Here is an 18,416-nt window from a genome sequence, read left to right as displayed (position 1 = left end):
TTATGTCTTGTGTCACAAAAAAAAGGTATTAAACTGCTGAATGCAATGAAGGAGCATGTGGAATGGTACTTGTATGTGACAAAGCTGTGGTTTTGCAGTGAGATCACGTACCTTAGAACCATCATAAGGCATTTAAATGTGCATCATGCATCCAATAAGCAACAGCGACAGATGGTTGACCTCATCACATCAGAATATTAAGCCCAACCTATTTCACTATAAGTGCCGGTCCCCTGAAGCAAGAGAACAGATATTTAAATTAGCCAGCAGCAAATTCAGCGAGAGACATTATGACAAAGACCTGCAGAGGAAAATTGCTGTCTTCTTTTATCCTTATCTCATACATGGCTATGACAGCATCAATGACTCTTGATTTAACTGAACTGAGAAATAAAGTTTCAAAGCTCAAGGTGAATCCAAGAGGGAATCTTTGGGCAACAGGTAAGAACATTTGCACTTGGTGATTTATCATTGTTTATTATTTTATACAGAGTTTGTATAATTTGTTCAAATAGGGCATTTCATGGGCAAGAAAAGTGTTGTGGATAGTTCCTTTGTGGAGTCTGGCTTTGAAAACACAAATGGCCCCTCTGAAGTTAGAGATGTCAATCCTGGGCATGGACTGGAGGATCTGCAAGCACTGCTCATCCGGGTGTTGAGAAGTGCACAACAAACACGACAACAAAAACTTGACATGTAGGTTGCTTTTATTATTTTCATATCCATTATTGCTGGTGATGTGAAGTCAGAAACTGTACATCTCAGTGTTTTTTCTATTCATGCAGAGAAGGAGGAGTTGATGCTCGAGAAGCATTTAAACCAACCCTACTTACAGTATAACTGTAACAACCAGACATCCTACTGATGAAGAGGAGTTTGTCTTTGTGGAAAAAAAAAACCAGTCTTATTGTAATAAAAGGAGCAAATAAGTTGATTGAATTGCGTGTTTATTTACATCAAAGTATTTCACTTTGTACTTGAATAAAAATCTTTTGAGTTATGTGAATTGCGCCACCTGTCGGTGAGTAGACTTATAACATCCGGGTAACAGCAGCAACGTGCTCCTCACTGCATCACACTGAATTTTTTGTGGTAATAAACTATTAGGCTATGCCCTTAATTGTGATGTGCGGTTACCCTTGTAGTGGTAAAACACGAAGGGCAGAAGAGCTGAAGACGTATTTTGAAGACGGCACCAACCGAAAGGTCCATATTGTTGGAGATGGAGCCCTGGGTGTTGATAGAAACAGTGTTTATGCAGGCAAGTTAAGCTAGCTGCGCTTTCATTCAGTTGCATTACGAGTTAGTACCTCTTTACTTCTCAGAGTTTTATGTCTTAGCAATATTTTTTAATGCTATTGACTTGATACTTCACCTTTCTCTGACATTAAATATCCCCTGTGACCATTTTCTGCTAGCTGGAGCCAGGTTAGCTTACTTAGCTTAATGGTATGTGGCCATGGAGAGGAAGATGGTCAGAAATGAACAATCACATAGGCTCGTGTTTGGATAAATTGGTCAAATAAGACTCATAACTGGGGAAATATATGCATATAATCTCGTCATATCCAACTAGTGATCTTTATGTGTAATAATTAGAAATTCCGTGGAGACAACCTGGATAATGGCTTTCTATTTAGGTGTTATTGGTTTTGCATGCTTGCATGATCTGACCTTCTTGGATCCATTGCAGATTCTCAAAAGGAAAAAAATGTCAGAGCATCTCTAAAAGCTGAGGTAGAAAGGTGGGTTTTTCATTTCCTTGTTAGAGTTAAATATGACACATTTTGTTAGGCATTGTATTGACAAGCTGTCTGTTTTTAGGAAGGTCAACAAGGATGACGTTGTTATTTTGGACTCATTAAACTACATAAAAGGTAAATATCAGCAATAAACTTGTACCACACGGATTCTGTTAAACAATTAAATTTACAGTTTAAATAAAATATCTTGCAGGTTACCGCTATGAGCTCTTCTGTCTTATCAAACATGCACAGACACCACACTGCCTGGTAAGTATCTGTAAGACTGTCGCTTGAATTATACTGGAAAAGTGTTGCTCTCGTTTCTCAAATTCATGTTATGTGTTTCGATAAAGGTACACTGTTTGACATCCAATGAACAGAGCTTATTATGGAACACAAACAGAGATGCGTCTGAGCAGTACACCCAGGACATGTGAGTTAGAAGCATCTACCATGACTTGGTGCGGATTATTATTAGTTCATTTTTGTCATTGTCAAAGGTAAGCACAGTTTGATGTGTTTTGATATGTTTTTGTAATTTTCCTTGTCTTTTTTTTTTTTTTGTGCTTTCAAGCTTTGATGCGTTAGTTCAGAGATTTGAAGCTCCAGACTCCAGAAACAGATGGGATAGCCCTCTCTTCACTATCCTGAAAGATGACACTCTTCCATTTGAAACTATATCTGATGCACTTTTTAAAAGGAAAGCTCCCCCACCGAACCAGTCAACTCAGAGTGTAAGACCTTAATATAAGCTGTTGATTACAAGGAAACTATATTCAATTCAGAAAACTCTTGTTTTTCTTACTGATGTTAATAGAAATGATCTCTTTCTCTGAAGCAACCTTTGTCTTCTGCAAACTTCCTGTACGAGTTGGACAAGATCACACAAGATGTATTAATGGTATATTTTCATATGTATTTTTTTTATCTGTCAATCACTCAGCTTATTTCCTATACTTTTGCAAGAGTATTTTTTATGTATTTTAAGTTATACCACATTTTAAGAAATACAGCCCAGGCATTACAAATGAAAGATGTATGAATGAAGAAAAAAAATCATAAAATATGTATGACTTACATGTTAATTTAAAAACAGTACATATTAAGAAGCTCTGACCCATTTGAAAGCCTGGTACTATAGTGAAAATAGCAGAAAATGCAAGTCTTAACAAGTCTTTTGTTAATGATAATTCGGGCAGAGTCAGCTGAATATGTCTAAATGGAACTAATTTATTTCAGCTCTTCAGGTCTTTTAACATATATGATGACTTGCACCCTTACACTTTGGAGACATAGGAATATCTGACGTCTTCCTTCCTATGTGACATAAATGTTGTAAAAGAAACAAGCAAACAGAGTAACAGGTGGTTGGTTAATTAAATGAGCTCATAAAATGCATTAAGTAGACTCTAAAGGTAACCAAACAATTACATATGCCTTTGTGGCATGCTGTGTCTGTTAATTGCTGCTTCCCATTAGTGTTGTCTGTTCATGCTTTTACTGGCAACGTGTTTCATAACGACCGCAGGTACATTTTCTAGTTATGATTCATGAGTTAATGTATCTCAAGTTGAGATTTATTTCTGCTGATGCATCATATTCCTTCAACTTGTCATTACCGTGTCATTGTAATAATTTTTCAGGCCATTTTTAATGCTCAGAAGACAAGCGTTCCTGGGGATCACATCTCCGTTCCAGGAGCTACAGAAAAGATATCCTTTTTTAATGTGATCTTTTTTTCTTTTAACTCAGACTTTTCTTTTATTCATTTTTCTCATCCTGAAGGAAGAAACATTGAAATGAGAGGCAAAGGTCTGACTATGAAAGATGTATAGGAGAAATGTGCAAACATCAAAGGAGCTGAATTAAAGGTAAAACAGCTAAGCAATGTTAAATGTCTTCTCAGTAATACAAATATGGTAGGATGTGTTATGTGGTAATAAACCAAACTTCTTGGCAGCTGAACTGTGCTGCACCTTCTCAGAAGCAAACACTTTGATTTACATCCTTTGAACATATTGGTCCAAGCAAAAGGTAACTTAAAAGCACATTAGCTTCTGTGCCGGTGTGTCTTCAATTACTTGTGCATGATTTGAATTTGAAGTGACGTCAGAAATGTTTTGGTGTCTGCCTCAAAAGGTATAAATGAGCTCCTGCAACCTTGAAACACTGTTGGTCGATTATTGCTTCTGAAATACTTTGAGGGGAAAATTATTGACTAACTTCAGATACAAGCTGTCATCCTTAACTTGAAGTTAAACATTGAGCTCACCAGGAGCATCAACATGGCAGAGCTGCGTAAACTGCGGCGCCAGTTCATCAGCTACAGCAAGATGCATCCGACGGAGAACACTGGGCAAATATCCAACATGTTTGTTCAGTATTTAAATAAAAGTCTTCGTTGAATTTGTAAAAAAATTGATACCTGCTTTTTTATTTCTATGGCAAATAAAGATCTTTAAATATTTATTTGATTGTTGGTCTTTAATGTTTCATTGAAATTAAAAGCAATAGACCACATCAACAAAAGAAGTGCATTCAATGAGGAAAATAACATCAAAATATGTTCAAATTAATTTTAAGGTCATATATACATATATGTCAGCTTTAAGATAGAAATCACAGTGCAGACTACTGCTTAGGAAGGGCTTGGGTATTAATGTGTTTGAACAAAGGTCTGGGATGTGTATTAGGAAAGAGGAATGAAAAATGACACTCTTATACGAGAAAAATTCTAGGTAAAACATACTTGTCAAACAAAATCTTCTACCTATATTATTGGCCACCATCAAGTCTGAACAGAATGGGTTTAATGAAAGATAACTTTGAAATGTAACATTTTGGCACTCTTTAACCAGTATTTACGAATGTCCAGTCATTCAGTCATTTTGAAAGGAAAATTTTGGAGCATTTGAGCAATTAGTCAGCTATCAATCTTTAACATACTGCCTCAGGCAGTGTAAAATTAAAGAAGTGGAAAAAATGGCTTTTTTTGTTGTTTGTTTTGGTTTTGTTTTGTTTTTATTTTAAGGATTTTTGTTTTGTTCCATCTTTTACTATGGGAGAGTTTAATCTTCCAATCCACCAAGCAACTTGAAAGGAATGAATACTAGCAGGAGAACATAGCAGGGTATTTGGCATGTGTTTTTGATGCACTATCCGCATGTATAGCTGCGTTCCTCATTATAATCAGTATATTGACTTGTAAATGGGACTAATCAGGCTTTACAATAACTTTTGATGCAACACCAATTGGTACCACTTAAAGGAGAGAAAAAAATGTCTAAGAACAAGTTTACTTACTTTTTTTTTTTAATATGACTGTTTGATGTGGTTACTTGTTCATGGAGATGATCAATTAGAGTTAAAAGGCTGCATATATAATACTGAAAAACAGTTCAGTAAATATGGTGCATGGAATGATTGAATGGATTTCTCAAGCTGTTATTTTCAGGATAACTAATTACTCTGAAGTGTAACACACAGTTTGGTCATTTATAAACTTTAAACATTCTTAGTCTTCGTAAGTAACTCTTACATTTCCTGATATTTTACAGTTACTTGAAGTGAATTCCACACAATCAGCACAACTTTGTTCAAGTGAGGCTTGGCCCTAATTCTACTTCTTAGACAAAGTGTAACCAATTTGCAAATAGCCCTTGTTTGCAAGCTCTTTATTCTTTTGTGGAATCCATTATAAGCAAAATGTTGCTGAGTAAAGAGCTTTTGCAGATTTTGTATTGCGTAAGAAGATTGTCAGAAACAGGAAACATAAGTCTTTTCATTTGCTTTGCTTGCAGGTTCAGCCCCGGATTTTTTGTCACTCAGATTTGAATGAATTATGACTGTACACACACACACACACGTCGACTTTTTAAAACTCTTGATCAGCTTTATTAACGTGTTTTTATTGAATAAGAAGTGGTGGGTATTTCAGCTATTGTTTTACAAAGTTGAACATATTAAAAAAAAAAAAAAAACATTAAAAAAAAAAAGCACATATATCAGTAATTTGGATTTCATAGAGGGAAATAGTGAGTTAGTCCAAGAAGAAATACAACTAACTTTTAAAAACAGTTTATACTGAATTCCTATATCCTTGTAGGTTTTTTACTTAAAGTGACAGCAGTGCCAAAAATTCTGTCCCAGTGGCTGAAGAAAGGTGCAAAGTTACTGCTCGGCTTCTGGTGGTGCATGTCGTGAGCAGGTGCACCCCCCAGCAGACCAAAAGGCACCAGATGGTTCAGAGTCCATGGCAGGTCGTAGCCTATGTGGTCCTCCACAGACATCCAGATACTGAAAACTGTCATGCTCCATGTGGTCAGTGGGTGACACTTCAGAAGTATTGGGTCTTGGTTGCTCCAGAGCCCCACTGTCATCAGTTCTGGGATGCTGAGCTGCTCAGTAGACCATGAGAACGGTGCTATGTACTCATGGTGGATTGCATGAACCCAGCGGTAGAGGTGTTGATGTTTATGATGTATGAAATGCCAAATGTAGTACTGCGTGTCAAAAAGGAGAAGAGCAGCCAGTCCATCGATAAATACCTCACATACTGTTGGAGCTTCCTGTGGCAGTGATGGTGTCGGCAGTATGAACATACCAATAATAACAGCTGGTATAACAAAGAAGACATGGTTATATAGAGCTCTCATGAAGCTTTTAGCCATCATTCCCAGTGTTGGCTGCCGGTCTGGTTGGATCTTGTACTGGTGGAATAAAGGCACCCTTTCTCCCAAGAGGTCCAGAACAGTAAAAGGTAAACTGAAGAAGAAATAGCTCGAAAAGGCAAGAATGACGGGGAAAAAAGGAGATGAGATAAGAGGCAGGTGGTGTAAAAGCAAATAATCCCAGAGTGGCTGTAGAAGACGGTCCGAGGACTTGGAAGGCAGGGACAGCAGAGGAAGCTCACTGATGTTCGCCATCTCTGTGAGGCCAGTGGACGTTGTTGCTGCAGCAAGGCTTAAGATCCAGCTTTATATAGAGGAGTTCAACTGAAGGGACTTTGCACTAAATCAAACAAAACACCAGCTATGTCCCCTCCCCAGCAGCTCAATGTCTATAAGAAGCAAAGTTCTCAAGATTTGTACCATTTAGCACGTGCATTAAACATCGAAGCAATAAGCTTGAGACAAGAAAGCTAAGTGCAAAGTAAATGCAGGCTATTTGCAGATTTTGTTTAACAGCTGCACCATCGAAGGAGCCAACTTTGTTGTGAATTTAATTGTTCACACTGAACATTTGACAAATGAAATGAAAAATACTTTCATAATCCCCAAAGGGAAATTCAATAAACAACAATAAATAACAAGAAAAAAATAATAGACAAAATTTTTTTTAAAATCTGGGATTAAAAAAAAAAAGTGATAAAATAAGTCTAAAAATTGTAATAAGATAATTATTTTAAAAAAATTTCTAACGACTGAAGTATTGACAAATTGATACTATAAAATTGTCAGACACAGTTCTACATTTTATCCATAGACATGTTAAGCAATGTACTAAATGTTGTTGCTGTCTATTGATTAGTCCTGTACTTAGCTTAAAGGAACTAAGCTGGGACAGCTTAAACTCTGGGTTCATGCCGGTGAGTTTCCTGAAATGCACTGCGTGCTTCATGTCCTTCCACAATATTCCTGATGGATTATGGGATTGGGACTTTTACCATTTAAAAAAAAAAAATTAACCGTTTCCTTTGCTCATGTTTTAAAGGAATCATTTGTGTGCTTGGACTGCTTTGTTAAATAATTTTCTGCTGAGTTTCAGTTCATAGGCAGATTTGCCAACATTTTACAGGTGAGTTTCCACGACTGTAAATCACTGATTTCCTTTCTTTAAACTTAATGCTTCTCCTTTAAAGAATTTCTTTTGTTTGATTTTTCCACAAAACAAAATTCTAAGAACCTGCTGACCTCCTTAAAATTAATCAGCAAACTGGAAATACGCAGGATATTTTTTTAATCTATTTTTTTCTTCTTATTATTTTTTAGGCCTTGTGTGACAAACTAAAGATGTTTATATTAAAAAAAGAAAATCTTGTTATAAATTTTAAAATTACAGCTTCCTACCAACCCTTAATTGGACTAAGTGGTTAAGAAAATAGATGGATGAAAAATTAAAATGATCCTAACATAGCCAAAAGAATAAAACATCATGCTGTTTGCCAAAATAAATCAAGAGTCAAGTAGGTCATGCAAAACCTCCTATAAGTGTTTCTCAGTCCTGGTCCTCAGGGACCGCTGCCCTGCATTTTTTAGTTCTTATTAACTCCAGCACAGCTTTGCAGGTTAACACAACTGCTCACCAAGTTCTATGCAAGCCTGCTAATGAGCCATTCATTCAAGTCAGATTAGTTAAAAGTATGGACACCTAAAACATGCAGGGCAGTAGTCCCCGAGAACCAGGACTGAGAAACTACAGTAACCCCCTCTCCTGCCACATCACTATTGCATTGCTGTTGACAGTATTGATCTGCGCCAACCTTTAAATTTCCTACTAATCATGCCCTGTTGTCTCAATATATAAAAACAGTGCTCACCAACTCCAGTCCTTCAAATTTATCATTCTGCATGTTTTCCTGGTACAACAAATCTTATTGAAATGAAAAGGTTCTCAAACATGCTGTCAACTTCTAAACCAGCCTGAGTGGATTATTTGCATTAGGTGAATTACAGCTGAGAAATCTGCAGAATGCCAGATCTCAAGGACCGGGACTGGTGGCCACGGATGTAGAGGGTGTGCATTTTTTGTGCTTACCCATATTTAGTTCTTCATACAATCAGCTCCATTATATTCAGGGTTGTCCAAAACATTGTCTTCAATAAAAGTGTACGCTCTACTACAAACCTTTGAAAAATATTAAATCATTAGCCCTTTTAACATCCTTTTTTTGTTTCATAGTCTTACATTTTTCAGTCCAGCCTGTTGTTGCTGGACATTGTCATAAGTGTTCAAAAAAAAATTAGCAACCATCTGTTCAAACATTTGATCTTTTTTATAAAATCAGCAGCATGCATAACATCTTGAGTCATTCTAGCACGCTGTTTTCAATCATTAGGCTTAAAGTTGATGTCCAAGCTAATCATTAAACGAGCATATCATTGCAAAATGACTTTATATCCCAAACTGGAACAAAGTCCTCCAATATAAGACACATTTAATCCTAAACTTTTAACCTCTTCCTCATCCTGCTGATGTAGAAATTACTTCTTTGAACAACTTTTTTTCCAGGTGAAAATAATCATTTAAAGGTCAAAGTGGTTGAAGACCAAATCACAGGATTAACACTTCTCACAGCAAATGATTGTAACAATTTGATTTATTTTAGTTACAGTGTAATTTCATGGAAATCATCCTGGTTCATGTATGATTATGTTCACATATATATGCAACAAAATCCTTTTTCTCCAGTTACTTTTTTTCACTGGCTGCCTTCCTTGAAACCGTTTTGTTGGTGTTGGTATATTTTTGACGATCATTTCTAAAGAGAGGGAAAAAAGTGTTACATCTTGTAGTGTTAATAAATATATACTGCCGGAAACAATACTCACAATAAACTTAGCTGAATGTCTGTATGTCATTAATTAAATGTACCTGCTCATTTTGGCTTTGTTTCTACATCCTAGTCCTCCTTCCCAATGGCTGGTCCGCATGCCTCTTGTCATCATGCTTCCACAGCTGATGCAAGGCTTTCCATTGCCATATGGCTGCAAGTAAAAAAAAACAAAAAAAACAAAACACAATGAGGATCACACTTAAAAATGTATTCTTAGATTTTTTCCCCTATTTTTAATGTTTAAATTGTAATTTAAAGTAAAATCTATACTCCACCTGCTCTTTGGCACAAAATCCACAAATCATCCTGGTGGCGAGTTCCATGGGATGGTCCTGGTTCTCATCATGGCACACGTCACAGGGGTAAGCCCGGCCACAGCAGGGAAATCTAAGAACATGGATATAAAGCATCACTAACTTGAGTAATGTCCCATCATGAAACATACGAAATGAGAAAAATCACATAAAGGACGATACCTACCTCAGCCAGCGATGGCTCTGTTTGTAATGTTTGCATGTTCCTTTTTCTGGAAGTGGCTTTCCCTTTTGCACAGCTGGATCTCTTATTGTCTTGTAATTAATGCCACTTGAACCTGCCAATATAAGGAGGAGGAAATGATATATCAGTTTTCCTGTTTTCCTGAGATCCACTAAACATATCCAAACCTGAATGAATAATGCTAAAAATTGTTTGTTTGTTTTTTTTTCCTGTGCACCGAGCAGTTTTTTAAGTAATAAAGATTAAATGGAAAACCAACTGGGGCACTTTAATTCTTGTAAGGCTTTAATTCTTTGCTGGTTTATTGGGAATCAAATGTAAGTGGGTTCTGACCTGCTTTGTTTGAGGTGCGAGGCTGAATGTACTGAAATCTTGTGCTCTCAGCTAGGATGCTGAGTTTGCTGTGGCAGTGCTCACAATTAAACTCTTTTGCTTGTCCGTAGAAAACATTCTGAAGGAAAAATAAACACAATTACTTTTTTTTCCACAATGGCTATCCGAAACACACTGTAGTTATCACTAGTGGGATTTCCTTACCTGCAGAGGAACCTCCTGAGAACAGGTAAGGCATCCCACAGTGAGTTCACACTCCTGAAGGACAAGGTCAGCAGGTGTGGCATTGTGGAGGTCCAAGTATCCCAGGACGTCACTGTAGTGGTGAAGCATGCAGGGCCTGAATGCAGCGTTTATGTTTGCATTACACTTTTCACACTGAGCGGAGCAGGGTGTCTTTCCACTGAGTGTCAAGTCGGCAGTCACCTTGCACCTGCAGACAGCACAAATATGAGTCAGGCTTACATGAGAACAGAAAACCTATATATGACTTACTGCAAGAAAACCTATTTCCTTACCTGTTACACTGCAGACAAACTGTAATCTGTTCAGCAACCACAGTGGCCGTGTTCTCTCCCAGCATCAGTCCCAGCAGCTTCACTTCTGTGCCTCTGCGAGGATCGCTAATCTTAATGTTCTCAACCAGATGACTTGCATTCTCTTGCAGATCACTTCCATCAGAACCCTGAATCTCCCGCTGCTCTGACTTCCCTCCTTCTAATGGCTCCACACCTTCAACCTTTTCATTTTCACTGCAGGGTTCTTCAACTGCGTCTTCAGCAGTAACACCTACATAGTCACTAGCAGTCATCTGGAGCTCCTGATATGGTATAAACTGCAGTCCAGCTTTTTGTACATCAATGTCTTTTTTTAACTGCAAAGAAAATAATAATTTCCGGGTTATTTTGGTGTATTAAAAAAAAAACAACATTTAATCATAATCTATAACAATCTGTACATAAAAGGGGTGCAGTCTTACCTCTCTGGCTCCTCCTATGAACAGCCGCTCCAAGCTACGATCCAGCCAGCGAAGAAAAGGCCGGAAAAGAAGTTCTACTTTCCCCAGCAGCTGATTGGTTGCATGCTTGGCTTGAAGCCACTCCAAAGATGCCTGTTGTACATGCCTGTGCAGTGAGAGATGTATAGAAATGGAACTGATTGCTGGTAAATTACATAAAAATGTTGTTTTTTTTTTAAACTGCTTTTTTTTTTTTTTACTTTGCCATTACTGGGGGAAGATCCTGGTCCAATGGTATGTCCAAAGTGAAAATCTGAGGGGCATGCATCAGAGTAATGTTTTGATTCATGTCAAGCCTTTAATGTACTGTACATTACTGAAAGTGGAAAAAGTGGTCTTTACCTCTTTAGGGTAGCTGTCTGGAAAGCTCACCATGATATCAATTTCTTTCAGATCAAAAGGCTGCAAGTTAAAATGAAAATTCAACAGACTGATAAATAACACAACAAAACAACTGTTATGCGCATCTTTATCATTCATTATAAATCCAAAGCATGACACTGATAAAAAAAAAAAAAAAAAAAAAGAGAAATATAACTTTGCAAATTATGCTTTACTTAAATAATTAAGAGCATGGTTTAAGTGCTTATTTACAACATGCAGTCTTAGGACATTAAAAAATATGGTACATCTTAGAACTTAAATTTGTATGTCAAGTAGATTTAGTGGATGTCAATAATCGCCATCACACGTCTTGTTTTGTATAACAGTTAAGGAAGTTCAGCTGACTAATTAAAACTGAGAGGAAATGTTTTACAAAAAAAAAGCTACTGTATATGCAAGGGAGTTTTCCCTCTACACAATCAGATGAAAAAAGGAAGAGCTCAACTCAACACAATTTATAATGCACTTTAACACAACACCAGTTGCAACAAAGTGCTAAACATAGAAGTAAAACATTTAGTAAGGGCAGAGTGAAATTGGAATAAAAGCAGTAAAAGGATAAAAGATAAAAACATTAAAAATTAGGGCAGAGGAAAGTGATTACCCAGTCTGGATCAGTGGCCTCCACAGTCACCCTGTAGTATGTCACTTTGCCATCACTTCTTTCCTGAATAATCAGACGATCTTTGGGAAAGCGCTTCTTCAACTGCGAGATCTCAGTGTCTCGTAGGCGCTTGACCAAATCCTCTGTCATGTCACACAGCTTAACTTCCTGTGGGCCAGAAAATGGAGGAATGTTTTGTGCGGCCCTTCTGTGATTGCCAGGAACAGGTGAGTCATCTACTGAAGGTAACTGTTGTGGATGCCAAAAGCGACATCTGTCCTCCATGATGCAATGGCCTGAGAGAAAGTAGCGACAGGGGCGACGGGCTCCCTCTGAAACACCCCTGTTGCTGTTACAACTGGGTAGTGGCTTATGACCTTTATGTTCACTAACACCCTGGGAGTTTGAAGGTGTGGCATCTAACTGGTTTAGTGGGTGTCCGGTTTTCTCCTCATGAGCTTTGATGTCTTCTCTAATATGAAGAAATTTACATTTCTTCCCAAAATTGCAATGTCGACCCTGAGAGAAGAAGCGGCACAAGTGTTGTGTTTGAGGAACCGGCTCAGATTTGACTTCTTCATGTCCTTCGTCATGCTCCATTGTTGATACCTGAGGACATCAACAGAATAACCACTTGTTAAGCAGATGGAAGTCACAATTCTGCTTTTTTATCTATAAGAGAAATGGTAGGAATTATTACAATGGAAAAATGAAAGCCGCAAAGTGGGAAGATTACTGTCTAAAACAGTAAGTATTTGCATTAATTTGTTGTGACAACTTAAAATAAATATAGTGTCACCTAGTCTTAAAGGATAGCAGTGAGTTATTTTGATTGTTGACTCAAAAACTAAAATGATGCCACAATTTAGAATCCAATAAATCCTCCTGATTAAAACTAAACCAAAACCACATATATCTGTTAACTTAGGTGACGACTAATCCATAGGAAACATGCGGGATAATAGTGACCAACTTTTTAAATATAAATTGGTACCATACAACCTAACATGGTCAAATTAATATATCACCCATTTAAAATTGTATCCAGTATCTTATCCAGTGGTTGTCATTTGGGACGTTTTGCTCTAAAGTTGTCTGATTTTTTTAAAAATGATTAAACTAGCTAAGTAAACTAAAGTTTACATAAACCTACCGGAACTCAAAGCTAGCTTTATTAGGAAAAGTCGTGACTATGGAACAGTATCATTACCTTAAATGCAAAAGGAGGTAACCACCAAGCTCTTTAACCTTGTAATGATAAGAGTGAGTGACAAACTGATAGTTTGAAAAAGAAAAAGAAAAATAAACGATACCAGTGAACTTTACACCCTAAGCTGACAGCTCAGCTAGCTACATGTAAACGACGGCGCTCTGCGTCTGAACTGCGCGTGCGCAGATCGCTAGTTTAACGTCTGACGTATTGACGCATTTTGTATCATACGTTCGGAACGTGCCATAGTTCATTACGCGTGTTCTTGTTGATTTGTTTTTTAAATCCACTGTTGGGGAAAAAAAAGAAAAAAAAAAGTAGGGTCCTAAAACTAAGGGTGTATAATGAGTAAAATTCGCAAACTTCACTTTCAGGACTGAACTCTTGTCTCATCACACTACAATGCTGGCTGAGATTTCAATTCTGACGCATTGGCGTTTTTTCAGCATGTTTTAACAGGGCCTGATAGGATTAAAAAAACATCCAGGGCTTAGCCTGGATGAGTGATGGATTTTTTTTAGCATGTGTAAAAAGTTGGTGATTTAAATTAAAACAAAAAAGACATAGTATCTTAAATGGCTTAACTTTATGTAACACTGCTATGGATTAAGCTATTTTTCCTTTTGTATAATTTATATGTGGCTTCCAACTGAGATCCTCATCAATAATGATTCCTAAAAACTTTGTTTCCTGCACCCTTTGAATTTCTATCCCACCAATTTTTATAGATATTTTGTAGATATATCTATATTTTTTCTGCACCAGTTACCATGGTGCAGACAAAATCAGTCTCCCTTTGGGCAGGATCTAATGTGGTGAACTGCTCTTTTGACCTCTGTCTCCTTTATGTCCCGTCTTCTTCCCTTCTCCACCCCCTGTCGTCCTGCTCCACCCCATTGCCTGTTGTACAGTACATCCACTCAGCAGGATTGATCCACAGAGTGAGTGCCTTCTCGTTTGCCTTCTTGTCACTTTGACTAGCATTTTGTTGTGTCTTGTTCTGGGCTACACTGCTATTCTGTTGTGTTAAAACAGTGTATTATCATCTTAAAACTCTCAGAGCTAAAAAAAAAAAAAAAAAAAAAAAAAAAAAAAAAGGGGGGGTGTATTGGCATGTTTTTGTAATTTTGTGCACTAGGAACTCAACACAGCTTGAACTCTCACTTGTGAGACTTTTTTAAAAAAAAATTTCCAAGTCAGATGCAACTCCTGACAAGGTTGGATCATGGTTGTTTAGTATGTCCTGTAAGAAGAAAATTAAATGACAAGTAAGTCCAAAGCTACGAGAAGATGCCAGTTTGGGGGCCGTTACCAGTAGTGGCCGTTACCCAGGCCACATTAACAGAGGTAGCAGGTTCTAAGGGTTATCACATTGTAGATACTAACAAACAAATGCATACAAATAATTCAGGAAGCATTTTCTTCACTTTCTTACTGCTCTTTCCCTTTTTGAAATGGATCTTCATTAGAAAAGTATTTCTCAACTCATGCGTTTTGCTTTCCCTCCCAGGACCTTCAGCCAAGTAATGTTGCAGTGAATGAAGATTGTGAGTTGAGGGTATGACTAGCTTCCAGTTTATAGCTACAGATTTTTAATTCGATGCTCCATCACATCAAATTAAAAACATTCATTTGGCCTCACAGATCCTTGACTTTGGATTAGCAAGACAGATGATGAGATGACTGGGTATGTGGCAACTCGCTGGTACCGAGCGCCGGAAATCATGCTGAACTGGATGCACTACAATCAGAATGGTGAGGTGCCATCAAACTGCAAACATTTAAAAGACAAACTCATTAAATGTCAATTGATTCAAGTGTCGCTGTTTCTGTTCCAGTTGACATTTGGTCTGTGGGCTGTATTATGGGAGAGCTGCTGAAAGGAAAAGTCCTTTTCCCTGGCAGTGACTGTATCTTTTACTATCATGGCAGGAGTCCACTGTAGTTTGCAGTTCTTTTCCACTAATAGGGATCATAACATTAACGCTATAGAGTGCTCCATGGTCACAGGGCTCTTGTGGATTTGCATTGCAATCCAAGACCCCTCTGAAATGAGAGGAGCCGCACAACACATAGAAACCTTGGATGAATAGTAGGAATCACATAAAGTGGAATTATCTAGAATGTTTCTTGCTCTGTCCAAACATTCAGAAACTGATCTGAATCAAGTTGATCGTTTTCAGTAAATCATGATGGCCTTTAACTCCATCTGCGCTAAGATATTGATCAGCTGAAGAAAATAATGGAGGGGGTTGGGACTCCAACGCCAGACCTGTTAAAGAAAATCTGCTCTGAACATGTGAGCAACAATAGATTAGGTCTGCGAAAGTGATTCTAAATGCTTAATGCAAATCTTTTAGCCTTTCTGTCACCCACTGATTCCACTGATGTGTCTTTTGATTGAAAAGTCAGTTTGTGTGATTGATCAAAACTGTTTGGCATCATGTGATCTTCACTGTTGCATCCAAGCTGAATGTTGGTTAATATTTGCAGGCGCAGAAGTATATCCAGTCTCTGCCCTTCATGCCCCAACAAGACTTGGAAAAGATCTTCAGAGGAGCAAATCCCCTGGGTAGATGCATCGTTTTTTCAGTTATCACATCTGAAAACCTGCAAAGAGTCAATCTAACCTGATTTCAGAAGTTCATTTCATTTTCAGAAGCAGCTTTTCAAGCTTGTATCCATCTTCCAATCACATCCAAGCGACTTCCTCTGCCTGTTTGTGTCTTTTTGTTAGCTGTTGATCTACTAAAGCGCATGCTGGTTCTGGACTGTGATGGGAGAATCTCTGCCAGTGAGGCTCTGTCCCACCCGTATTTCTCGCAGTACCACGATCCAGATGATGAACCAGAGGCTCCACCTTACAACCAAACCCGGAGAGTAAAGACCGAACTCTAGAAGAAAGGAAAGGCAGCAGCTAACAGCAGATATCCTTACATGCAAACCATCCTCTTGTCTTTTCCTAACAACGTTTTCTCTCACTTTTTCCCAATGTATGTCCTTAGAGTTGGTATTCGAAGAGGTGAGCAGCTTTAAAACACCAAGCATAAAGAGTGATAGCCTTCAGGTGGAGCAGTGAGCCTCTCTGCTCTGCCTTGTCCTTCATCTGGGGAAGAGCACATACTCACTGAATTGGAAAAGAACAGTGAAAAAGCAAGTGAGGGAAACAACTTGTGTTTGAATGCCTGTCATGAGTCAATCTGAGTAGCAGGCATTGACTGACTCCATGGGATCAGACATTCACATGACAGAGACAGGGAGTATTTTAGGAATAAAAAGGACTACTGCGGTGCAGAAAGTTGCGGTGCAGGCTATGTTTCCCCTCACAGAGGCTAAAATGAGGAACTACTCAACATCAGGGATTGCAGAGGATGTGGGGATTCATATGAGGGAGCAACTTTAGGTAACTGAACTGTGATAGTAGACTGTCAAAAGGGTATCAAAGTAAGAAAAAAAAAACTGCACACTAGGATTTCAAAAGCAACAACAGGACTTCACAAGTCTCATCCTTCATCAATGTCATGAATAGTCATTTCTTTTATGTATGGAATTCATGTTTAAAGGCTTAAAGCGACACCATTTAAAATCACAAAACAGCTTAGCATTTAGCCTACATACTGATAATGCATGATTTTAGGGCATTTTATTATTCCAACATATTAATGGTACGACTGTATTATAATCACTGAGAGTTCATACTGCATCGTTGGTATTAAACCCGAATTATGATGAAAGAGAAAAGCATTATTAAGGAATCTGACCAATTTTCAACTTGTCCAGTCTCAGTTTGATTCATTTTTCCATCTTTTATGGACAAGACAAGCTACCTGCATTGCTGTTCCTCTCCTGTTTATAGAATAGTAAACACCAACTGTACTATTAATTAGTTAGTAATTTTTGCCATACTTGCAGCAGGGCAACTGTGCTGCAGGTCTGTGTTTACAGCATGACCTCACTTCTCATACAGTTTCTGCTGATGACTGATTGTTAATGATCTGTTCACTTTAGCAGCCCTCCACCAGGTTTCCATGCTTCTTTGCTGTGACTTTTACAGCCCACCTTTTTACAGTTATTGAGATTGCAGAAATTTCATTAACTTTTAGAAACGGCTCCCAGAGAGTACGTAAACAATGCTGGAGAACGATCTGTTATACAACTTGTAGCTCCATCCAGGCAAGCACTGGTCAAGCACCCCAGGCAGTCACATGATGCAGCCATGTTTGGCTGCTTATGGCAACTGAGGATCTCATTAGTCAGCTTTCATGCGAGACTTGTTTTTGGTATTCATAATGCTTGATTATAAGAAAGAAAACTAACCCTTAGAGACACCAATGTCATTGCCCCAGACCAGTTCTTTACCTTGTTTTTTTGTATGATTCAGGGCTAAATAATTACAGCATACCTACTTTGTTGACTTAAATATTTGTATAAGAAGCAGGATCTTGTCGCAGATTATGATTTAATCTGTTGACTTCCTCGTGTGTCATTGGTCTTGCAGCAGTTTTAGTTCGACAAAGCTTTTGCTGAGGTATAAATAATCTAGTTGTGTTTAACCACAGCATGCAGAGCCAACAGACCACAAGTTTCAGCATAATCCAATGAAAATGTGCATCCTCACCAAGTTCAATAATTTATCTTGCAATACTTCATCTTTCTCCATAGTTTCATCAGACATGTTCTGGTAGCTTTTGTACTGAAGCCAAAAGACACTGAGTTGCATAATATCCATGTTATGTATTGTTTATCAAAATATACATTAGACGCTGATGTCATAAACCACATATAAGGTTAAGTTTACCGAAATAGCTTTCTATTATTCTGTAGAAATGCATTTAATCCTTTAAATTAGCTGAAGCACAAAAGATGTGCAACAGTAGTGTACATTTTAGCCTGGCGGGCCTTTTATCAGCTGTGATACAAAGACTACAGCAATGTGACAAGACTAGGGAGTTGAATAGACGTGTAACTGATGCTGAAACTCATTCGAGGTTTGACCATGTAAATGTAAAAAGTAAAGTTAGGTAGCAGTCAACCTGCTAGATGATTGAAATAAGCATGATAGCATATGG

At 37.8% G+C, this 18,416-nt stretch overlaps 3 protein-coding genes and 1 pseudogene across 4 annotated transcripts; 2 read left to right on the top strand and 2 right to left on the bottom strand.

The window, feature by feature from the left end:
* Positions 1-523: 523 nt before the first annotated feature.
* kti12 (KTI12 chromatin associated homolog) lies at positions 524-4,150 on the top strand (the record flags this gene model as incomplete). The annotated part of the gene is made up of 11 exons (XM_079257675.1): positions 524-696; positions 1,030-1,044; positions 1,146-1,261; positions 1,694-1,745; positions 1,825-1,877; positions 1,957-2,012; positions 2,099-2,178; positions 2,320-2,479; positions 2,584-2,646; positions 3,389-3,472; positions 4,001-4,150. 11 exons carry the CDS (start codon positions 524-526, stop codon positions 4,148-4,150), a joined length of 1,002 nt encoding a protein of 333 aa, XP_079113801.1.
* Positions 4,151-5,836: 1,686 nt separating this feature from the next.
* On the bottom strand, positions 5,837-6,670 carry ch25hl1.1 (cholesterol 25-hydroxylase like 1, tandem duplicate 1; the record flags this gene model as incomplete). Its single annotated transcript, XM_079257662.1, has 1 exon — positions 5,837-6,670. One exon carries the CDS (start codon positions 6,668-6,670, stop codon positions 5,837-5,839), a length of 834 nt encoding a protein of 277 aa, XP_079113788.1.
* Positions 6,671-9,099: 2,429 nt separating this feature from the next.
* On the bottom strand, positions 9,100-13,492 carry LOC306760758 (uncharacterized protein). The gene is made up of 12 exons (XM_079246743.1): positions 13,348-13,492; positions 12,138-12,746; positions 11,492-11,551; positions 11,350-11,402; positions 11,111-11,255; positions 10,650-11,005; positions 10,336-10,564; positions 10,132-10,249; positions 9,781-9,892; positions 9,576-9,687; positions 9,339-9,451; positions 9,100-9,225 (listed from the first exon to the last, which is right to left on the bottom strand). Exons 2-12 carry the CDS (start codon positions 12,735-12,737, stop codon positions 9,156-9,158), a joined length of 1,968 nt encoding a protein of 655 aa, XP_079102869.1. The 5' UTR covers positions 12,738-12,746; positions 13,348-13,492; the 3' UTR covers positions 9,100-9,155.
* A 625-nt stretch (positions 13,493-14,117) lies between these two features.
* LOC306769105 (mitogen-activated protein kinase 11-like) lies at positions 14,118-16,426 on the top strand (annotated as a pseudogene). The gene is made up of 8 exons: positions 14,118-14,288; positions 14,858-14,905; positions 14,992-15,102; positions 15,186-15,257; positions 15,567-15,646; positions 15,841-15,919; positions 16,085-16,257; positions 16,353-16,426. The product of its transcript is annotated as a mitogen-activated protein kinase 11-like (transcript).
* The last annotated feature ends 1,990 nt before the right edge of the window (positions 16,427-18,416 follow it).

The sequence above is a fragment of the Telmatherina bonti genome (assembly GCF_933228915.1).
Source record: "Telmatherina bonti genome assembly, chromosome: 2".
Lineage (NCBI taxonomy): Eukaryota > Metazoa > Chordata > Actinopteri > Atheriniformes > Telmatherinidae > Telmatherina > Telmatherina bonti.
This window is presented reverse-complemented; position numbering and strand designations above follow the sequence as displayed.